The following is a 10,000-nucleotide window of genomic DNA, read 5'->3' on the forward strand; positions in this document are numbered from 1 at the left end:
AAGGTCAGCTGAAAGGTAGAGTGTTAATTGATGATAGAAAAGATAGATAGATAGAGAGTAGATAGATAGATAGATAGATAGAGAGTAGATAGATAGATAGATAGATAGAGAGTAGATAGATTAAGGTCATCTGAAAGGGAGAGTGTTAATTGATGATAGACAAGATAGATAGATAGAGAGTAGATAGATAGATAGATAGAGAGTAGATAGATAGATAGATATATAGAGAGTAGATAGTTAAGGTCATCTGAAAGGGAGAGTGTTAATTGATGTTGGGGGGAATTTGATAGATAGATAGATAGAGAGAGAATAGATAGAGAGAATAGGTTGATAGATAGATAGATAGAGAGTAGATAGATAGATAGATAGATAGAGAGAGAGAGATAATAGATAGACATAGAGAGAGAATTGTTGTATTTTTTGCTATCGTGGTGCAATGTAAATAGATAGATAGATAGAGAGGTTAGATAGATAGATAGATAGAGAGAGTAGATAGATAGAGAGAGAGTAGATAGAGAGAGAGAGAGAATAGATAGAGAGAGAATGCGTCTTTGTTTCAAATTTCCGTTAAAAAAAAAGAAGGAAAGAAAGAAAGAAAAAAAGATTGACGGAGAACTACGTGCTTATTTCAAATCTGATAATTTTGAAATTTGGTGAGATCATTCAAATTGATTTTCTGCATCTTTTGATATTAAAAAAAAACGTATTCTTTCTTTTTATTTGTTTTCACGATTTATTTCATTTGTTCGTTTTTTCTTTATTACATATTTTCAGTAGCGTCATTCAAAATGATTATCAATGCCTTGAAAAATAGACAAATTATTCTGTTCATATGACTTAAACCATTTATATTAACATACGTTAATTTTTTAACCCAAAGTTACGTTTTCTGTCCGATCTTATCACCAAAACTCAACAATCCTTATCTGATATTTTGTTGGCAACGACAAATCTCTTTTATTTAACTAATAATCTCCAAAATCAACATGGGTGACGTTTTATCGGCAATGACGGACTTAAACTTTTTTTTTAAATTTTTTATTAACCTTGCATAATCTTAATTTTTTATTAACCTTGCATAATCTTAATTTTTTATTAACCTTGCATAATCTGACCTTTAATCATGAAATATATAATCAACATCTGACTCTTTATCTTATCTCCTATCACTTACTTTCTTTCTATCTATCTAGATGACAGAAGCAGCTTCGTAGATATATATTTTACTAGTTTCGAATAAAACACGTGTTTTGATAATTTAAGCGTCGTAATAGTATTAATGATAACTACTATTAATATACTATATACTATTGATATACTATTAATATACTATATACTATTGATATACTATTAATATACTATATACTCTTGATATACTACTAATATACTATATACTATTGATATACTAATGATTTTATTTATAGTAACGATAATGATAATGATGTGATGATAATTACAATAATACTAATAATGATAGTGATATGATAATGATGTGGGTTATGATGATAACATAAATATGATAATAGTAATGATAATAATGATAATAATAATAATAATAATGATATTGATAATGATTGTACAAATGAAATAATGATTATAATTATCCTAATAATGATAATTATTGTATTGATGATACAATTACTAATAAAATACTGGAATATAGACAATAATGGTAATGATAATGATAAATCTAATAGGAATAATGATAATGTAATGACATAAATTGTAATAATTGTACGTATTACAATAACAATTTTAATCATAACAAAACATCAATTACTACAATAACAATAACAACAGATATAACAAGGACAACGAAACAAACAAACATGAACAAAAATGAACAACAACAAAAAATAACAACAACCAAATATTAACAAGAATGAACAACAACAAAATGACAACAAAAAATAACAACCAAATATTAACAAAAATGAACAACAAAAAACATTAAAAGTAACAAATTAACAACAAAGAATTTACAACAAAAATTAACAACAAAAATAATAGAAAATCACCAACGAAATTAACAAAAAAATTGCAACAAAAAATAACACCAAATAATGAACAACAAAGAAGCAACAACAAAATATAAATAACAAAATATTTATAACAAAATAATAACTAAAAATGAACAACAAAAAATGAACAACACATGAACATAAAAAAATACAACAAAAAATAACAAAAATGAACGAAAAAAAACATCAACAAAATCTAACACACAGACACACAGATACAAAATATAACTTACAAGTAACACCGCCACCGCCTCCACAGATACGGTCGTCTGGTGGTTGTGATCATAACCCAGGTGGTTGTGTCTATAACCTCCGTGGGCATCGTCTTCTTATCAGACTTCACGTTCATCTTAGCCGTTCGCTTCGTCATGGGATCCGTCAACCTTCTTACCTTCTTCGTGCTGGGTAAGGAAGGGAGGAAGAGAGGGAGGGAGGGAGGGAGGAAAGGAGGGGGTTGGGTGGGAGGGAGGGAGGGAGGGAGGGGGTTGGGTGGGAGGAAGGGAGGAAGGGCGAAGGGAGGGAGGGGAGGGAGGGAGGGAGGAGGGAGGGAAGGAGGGAGGGAGGGAGGGGGTTGGGTGAGTGGGTGGGTGGGAGGGAGGGAGGGAAGGTGGGTGACTGGGTGGGTGGGTGGGAGGGAGGGTGAGTGGGGGAAGGGAGGGAGGATGGGAGGGAGGGAGGTTGGGAGGAAGGAAGGGAGGGAGGGGTGGGGGTAAGGGGAGGGAAGGTGAGTGGGTGGGTAGGGGGAAGGGAGGGAGGGAAGGTGAGTGGGTGTGGGTAGGGGGAAGGGAGGGAGTGGGTTGGGTGGGGGTAAGTGGGGGAAGGGAGGGAGGGGTTGGGTGGGAGGGAGGGAGGGAAGGTGAGTGGGTGGGAGGAAGGGAGGGGGTTGGGTGGGGGTAAGGGAGGGGGAAGAGAGGGAGGGGGTTGGGTGGGAGGGAGGGAGGGAGGGTAAGTGAGTGGGTGGAAGGGAGGGATGGTGGGCGAATGAGTGGGGAGGATGGAAGGGAAGGAGGGTAAGTGGGTGGGTGGATGGAAGGGGGAAGGGAGGAGGGAGGGTGAGTGGGTGGGTGGGGGAAGGGAAGGCAGGTGGGAGGGAGGGAGGGAGGGAAGGAAGGGTGGGAGGATGGGAGGGAGGGAGGGAGGGTGAGTGGGTGGGACGAAGGGAGGGAGGGAAGGTGAGTGGGGTGGGTGGGAGGAAGGGAGGGAGGAGGGAAGGTGAGTGGGTGGGTGGGAGGAAGGGAGGGAGGGAGGGAAGGTGAGTGGGAGGGTGGGAGGAAGGGAGGGAGGGAGGGAAGGTGAGTGGGTGGGTGGGGAGGAAGGGAGGGAGGGAGGGAAGGTGAGTGGGTGGGTGGGAGGAAGGGAGGGAGGGAAAGTGAGTGGGTGGGTGGGAGGAAGGGAGGGAGGGAGGGAAGGTGAGTGGGTGGGTGGGAGGAAGGGAGGGAGGGAGGGAAGGTGAGTGGGAGGGTGGGAGGAAGGGAGGAGGGAGGGAAGGTGAGTGGGTGGGTGGGAGGAAGGGAGGGAGGGAGGGAAGGTGAGTGGGTGGGTGGGAGGAAGGGAGGGAGGAGGGAAGGTGAGTGGGTGGGTGGGAGGAAGGGAGGGAGGGAGGGAAGGTGAGTGGGTGGGGTGGGAGGAAGGGAGGGAGGGAGGGTTAGTGGGTGGGGGTGGGGGAGGGGGGAGATTGGATGGAAGGGGGGAAGGGAGGGAGGGCGGATGGGTGGGTGGGAGGTTGGGAGGGAGGGAAAGAGGGTGAGCGGGTGTGTGGATGGAAGGGGTGAAGGGAGGTAGGGAGGGCGGATGGATGGAAGGATAGATTGAAGGGAGAGAGGATGGATGGAAGAAGGGAGGAAGGAAAAGAAAGAAAGGAAGAAGGGAAATGTGGATATAGATGAACAGATAGACTAAAATGAATATAGTAATGTGTGTACAGTGAGTGTCACAAGGATGGAAGAATATATAGTGACAGGGAAGGCTAAATCAGTAGCAACTCGAGGAGGTATGGCGTCTGATTCTATTTTTTGGGAAAAAATGCACATGGGGTTTATTTTGATGACGTCACAAAAGTTACGGATGCTCTGTGCATAAGGTCGATTATTTTGGTCTTTTCAATTTTCCAAAAGGATGGAAAAATAGTGATTTTAAACGATTATATTTTCACTGAACAATCATCAAAACAGACACCATGGCACTTCCCTTGCTAACATGTCTTTTCAATTTTCCAAAAGGATGGAAAATAATGTTATTAAATGATTATATTTTCACTGAACAGTTGTCACATCAAACGGCATGGCACCTCCTCGTGTTGCTACTGATCTAGCCTTACCCATATAGTGACGTTTCGGATAAATATGATACTCCTCTAAGGTCCCTTTTCGATTTTATCACCTGAAGAGGAATCTTGTTGTGTTCGAAACGTCACGATTTGTATGTTCCTTCTGTAAATCGTGTAGATAGAATAATCCATTAATGATAATAATGATAATTAATTGATAATAATAATGATAAGAAAAAAATGGTAGATAGAATAATCCATTGATTGATAAGAAAAAAATGGTAGATAGAATAATCCACTGATTAAGAAAAAAATGGTAGATAGAATAATCCATTATGGTGCCAACGGATTAAAAAAAGAACAATAATGATTTCCCAACCCATTCACCCTCAGCCATGGAGGTATGTGAGCCCAAGCACCGTTCAACCGTGGGCATTTTGATCGGCCTACCATGGGCATTGGGTACCATGTGGTGGGGTATGATGGCATTTTTCATCCGGGACTGGAGATGGCTGCAGCTCGCCGTGTCTCTCCCGACGGTGCTCATCTTCCCGTTCCTGTAGTGGGTGTCTGTGTGGTTTTCTGCAGTGGTGCTGGACATAGGCAGTGTGGCGGTGCTTATGTTTGATTTCTCTCTTGGATCCTAATTCCGTAGATGAGACATTTGGATTACGATTTTTTATTTTTATTTCATGCGGTTCATAGTCCCTGTTACAGATGCATCGATGAGAGAGAAAGAATATTCATAAGTATGATCTCAAAGTAAACAAAACTGACGAACTTTTGCTTCCCTTCCGTCCTTCCTCTGTCTCCTTTTCTTGTCTTCCTTCCTCTATCTCCTCTTGTTCTCCTTCATCTATCTCCTCGTCTTTCTTTCTCTGTCGCCTTTTCCTGTCTTCCTTCCTCTGTCTCCTTCTCCTGTCATTCTTCCTCTGTCTACTTCTGTCTACCTTCCTCTCTCTCCTTCTCCCGTCTTTCTTTCTCTGTCTCCTTTTCCTGTTTTCCTTCCTATGTCTCCTTCTCCTGTCATTCTTCCTCTGTCTACTTCTGTCTACCTTCCTCTCTCTCCTTCTCCTGTTCTTCTTCCTCTGTCTCCTTTTCCTGTCTTTCTTCCTCTGTCTATCTACCTGTCTTTCTTCCTCTATCTCCTTCTCCTGTCTTCCTTCCTCTGTCTCCTTCTCCTGTCTTTCTCTCTGTCTCCATCTCCTGCCATCCTTCCTCTGTCTCCTTCTCCTCTTTCTTTCTCTGTCTCCTTCCTGTCTCCATCTCCTGTCTTTCTTCCTCTATCTCCTTCCCCTGTTCTCCCTTCCTGTCTCCTTCTCCTATCTTTCTTCCTCTATCTCCTTCCCCTGTTCTCCTTCTCCCGTCTTCCTTCCTCTATCTCCTTCTCGTGTTCGTCTTCCTCTATCTACTTCTCCCGTCTTCCTTCCTCTATCTCCTTCTCCTATCTTTCTTCCTCTATCTCCTTCTCCTGTCTTCCTTCCTCTATCTCCTTCTCCTGTTCGTCTTCCTCTCTCTCCTTCTCCTATCTTTCTTCCTCTATCTCCTTCCCCTGTTCTCCCTTCCTCTGTCTCCTTCTCCTGTTCTCCTTCCTCTGTCTCCCTTCTCCTTTCTTCCTCTGTCTCCATCTCCTATCTTTCTTCCTCTATCTCCTTCTCCCGTCTTCCTTCCTCTATCTCCTTCTCCCGTCTTTCTTCCTCTATCTCCTTCCCCTGTTCGTCTTCCTCTCTCTCCTTCTCCTGTTCTCCCTTCCTCTCTCTCCTTCTCCTATCTATCTTCCTCTATCTCCTTCCCCTGTTCTCCCTTCCTCTCTCTCCTTCCCCTGTTCTTCTTCTCCTATCTATCTTCCTCTATCTCCTTCCCCTGTCTCCCTTCCTCTATCTCCTTCTCCTGTTCTCCCTTCCTCTTTCTCCTTCTCCTATCTATCTACCTGTCGCAGCGTGATGGACGAGTCCCCGCGCTGGCTCATCGTCCGGGGCCACCACGAGAAGGCGCTGAAGGTGCTGGAGAAGGCAGCCCGGTGGAACAAAGCGACTCTACCGGCGCCGAGTAGCCTGTACGCCCTCATGTCTGAGATTCAAGAGGAGGTGAGAGTGCCTTGGTGAAGCTTTTTGGGATTTTTTTATATTTTTTTTTATTATTGTTATTATTTTTATTATTATTATTATTATTATTATTTTTTTTTTTTTTTTTTTTTTTGGGGTGTTCTGGTGTTAGGTGAGTGCTTTGATGTAGCTTTTTGGGATTTTTTAATTTTCTTTATTTTTTTCATTTTTTATTTCATTATTATTATTATTATTATTATTATTATTATTATTATTATTATTATTATTATTTTAGTGTTAGGGGAGTGCCCTTGATGCAGCTTTTCGGGATTTTTTTTATTTTCTATTATTTTTTTTATCTTTTTATTATTATTATTATTATTATTATTTTTTTTTTTTTTGGTGTTACGGGAGTGCCTCGATGCAGCTTTGGGGATTATATATATATATATATATATATATATATATATATGTATATATATATATATATATATATATGTGTGTGTGTGTGTGTGTGTATGTATATATGTATATATATATATATATATATATATATATATATATATATATATATATATATATATATATATATATATATGTATATATATATATATATATATATATATATATATATATATATATATATATATATATATATATATATATATGTATATATATATATATATTTTTTTTTTGTGTGTGTGTGTGTGTGTTAGGTGAGTGCCTCGATGCAGCTTTCTGGGGATTTTTTTTTTTTTTGTGTTAGTGCCTCGATGCAATATATATATATTTTTATTATTACTTCTTTTTGATCTTTTGGTGTTATTTAATTCTCTTTCTATATCATACGAGTGTGATGATGCTACTTAACCTTAGGTTCTCTGCGTACATAGAATATAAGTTATCAATTAATAAATACACACGTATTTAATTTTAAAAAATGGATCTCTTTTTTTTTCCCGAATCGCACAACCAGTCCACCACAGCGAAGCACAAACCAAAAGCAGGAGAGAAAAACAAGAAATGTGGATTCCCAAGCATGCCTGCTCTGCTCAGGTAACACGCAGTTGTTTATTTGTTGTTGATTAATCGCCATAATTTCGCGATATTCTTCAAGCATTCTCTTATCACTCAGATACAGGAGAGATAAGGGAAGTTAAAGCTCCCTCTTTTCGAAGGTGGGGACACAATGTTTATATATGTGAGGGTAAGACAAGATAGTAAAAAAATCGTGGTAGATAAACTCATATTGTTATCAGCTCTTTCAACATCATATCAAAACCTAATTATCACGTTTGCATACATACGCATGCAATCACGCGCACACACACACACACACACACACGCATACATGCACGCGCGCACGCACACACACACACACACACACACACACACGCAATGTATTCTTGACACAAACTCATCTCACCTCCTTCTCTCTCCCTCCTCCTCCCTCTCCACCTACTCCTTCATTTTCTCTCCCTGTCCCCTCTCTCTCCGCCTCCTACCTGTTTCTTCCTCCTCCCTCCTCCCTCCTCCCTCATCCCCCAACCTCTTCACCTCTTTCATCCCCCTCTTCATCTTCCTCTCTCCCCCCGCAGCACCCGCGCGATCACCACCATCACGGCCGTCGTCTGCCTGGACTTCTTCGCCGTGTCCCTGGTCTTCGATGGCCTCAACCTCAGCGGGGCCAACTTCAGCGCCGACCCCTTCCTCTACATCATCCTCGGGGGCCTGATGGAAGTCCCCGGCTACTCCCTGACGGCGCCTCTCATCCAGCGCTTCGGCAGGAGGTGGCCCACGTCCGCGAGCTACTTGATCTGCGGCGTCTTCATCCTGGCCCTCGCTTTCATTCCTACTGGTGAGGGTTGGGGAGGGGTTGGGGGAGGGAGGGAGGAGGGAGGGAAGGGGAGGGGAGGAGGGAAGGGGGAGGAGGGTGGGAAGGGGTTGGGGGAGGGTGGGGAGGAGGGAGAGGAGGAAGGAGGGAGGGAGGAGGGAGAGGAGGGAGGGAGAGAAGGGGTTGGGGAGGGAGGGAGGGAGGGAAGTTAGGGAAGGAGGAGGAAGGATGAGGGAGGGAGAGGCGGCGTCTTCATCCTGGCGCTCGCTTTCATTTCTACTGGTGAGGGGGAAGGGGTTGGGGGAGGGAGGGAGGGAAGGGGAGGAGGGACAGAGAGGGAGGGGGGGGAGATTGAGAGGGAGAGAGAGACAGAGAGGGGAGAGGGAGGGAGGGAAGGGGGAGAGGGACAGAGAGGGAGAGGAAGGGAGATTGAGAGGGGGAGAAGGGATGAGGGAGGGTGGGAGGAGGGAAGGAGGAAGGAGGGAGGAGGGAGGTTGGGAAGGAGGAGGAGGGAGAGGGATGAGGGAGGGTGAGGGAGGGAGATTGGGAGGGATATCAGGAGAGGAGGGAGGTAGGAGTAGAAAGGTGACAGAAGGAGAGTGGGAGGAGGGAGGGAGGGAGTGAGGGAGGGAGGGAGGGAGAGGGAGGGAGGGAGGGAGGGAGGGAGGGAGAGGTGGGGAGGGAGGATGAGAGGAGGAAGAGAAGGGGAGGGAAGAAGGAGGGAGGAATATTGGGAGGAGGAGAGGGATGAGAGAAGGAGGGAAGAGGAGGGAATGGGTGTCTTCCTCTTCGCCCTCCAACTGCTGAGCGAAGGGGAGGGAGGAGAAGAGATGGGTGGGCGAAGGGAGAGGGAGGGAGGAAGGGAAAGAGGAAGGAGGAGCAGGGGGAGAGAGAGGAAGGTAGGGAGGGAAAGAAAATGGTGGGATAAGGGCAGGGAGAGGGAGAGAGAGAGGGAGGGAAGAGAGAGAAGGGATAGGGAGCAGGGAGAGGGGCGAAGGGAGAGAAAGAGGAGGGACAGATAGGGAACAGGAAGAGGAACATGAGGGAAGTAAAGATGAAGAGAAGGAGAAGAAAGAGAGATAAAGAGAAGAAATACGAATAACAACCCACCACCTCCCCCTGTATAAATATATCTCCCCACCCCCACCCAACCAACCCTCTCTCAGACAATTTCACCATACCTCCCCCCAAGCAACCCTCTCTCTCAGACAATTCCACCATACCTCCCTCTCCCCTCCCCAACCAACCCTCTCAGACAATTCCACCTTACCTCCCCCCCCCTCCCCAACCAACCAACCAACCATTCTCTCTCTCTCAGACAATTTCACCATACCTCCCTTCTTCCCCCCCTCTCCCTCTCTCCTCCCCCCCACCCCCAACAGACATCTCCTGGCTCGTGATGACGCTGGCGATGTCGGGGAAGCTGTGCATCAGCGGCGCCTACCAGATCGTCTACGTGTACTCGACGGAGCTCTTCCCGACGGAGGTCAGGTCCCAGGGCATCGGAGCCGCGAGCGTCTTCGCCCAGCTCGCCTCCACCATTTCGCCTTACATCACGTCTTTCCTGGTGAGTGGGGGAGGGGTGAGGGGAGGTGGGGAGGGGTGAGGGTGGGGGTGGGAGAGGAGGTGGGGTGGGGGTGGGAGAGGAGGTGAGGGTGGGGAGGTGGGGGTGGGGTTAGGGAGGGGTGGAAGGGGGTGGGACAGGAGGTGGGGTGGGTGAGGGAGAGGAGGTGGGGAGGGATGGGGGTAGGGAGGTGGTGGAATGGGCTGAGGGAGGGGGTGGAAGGGGGTGAGGGAGAGGTTGGGGTGAGGGAGGGGTGGGAGGGTGAGGGTG

The 10,000-nt window shown here is 45.0% G+C and overlaps 1 protein-coding gene across 1 annotated transcript in view; it reads left to right on the top strand.

The window, feature by feature from the left end:
• The window catches only part of LOC113819719 (organic cation transporter protein), a 30,635-nt gene that overhangs the window by 15,176 nt on the left and 5,459 nt on the right, over positions 1-10,000 (top strand). The window contains exons 6-11 of the mRNA XM_070135505.1: positions 2,281-2,426; positions 4,681-4,849; positions 6,227-6,374; positions 7,309-7,388; positions 7,931-8,190; positions 9,549-9,733. Coding sequence (XP_069991606.1) covers positions 2,281-2,426; positions 4,681-4,849; positions 6,227-6,374; positions 7,309-7,388; positions 7,931-8,190; positions 9,549-9,733 — 988 coding nt within the window. The remainder of the gene's footprint in view (positions 1-2,280; positions 2,427-4,680; positions 4,850-6,226; positions 6,375-7,308; positions 7,389-7,930; positions 8,191-9,548; positions 9,734-10,000) is intronic.

The sequence above is a fragment of the Penaeus vannamei genome, chromosome 20, assembly GCF_042767895.1.
Source record: "Penaeus vannamei isolate JL-2024 chromosome 20, ASM4276789v1, whole genome shotgun sequence".
Lineage (NCBI taxonomy): Eukaryota > Metazoa > Arthropoda > Malacostraca > Decapoda > Penaeidae > Penaeus > Penaeus vannamei.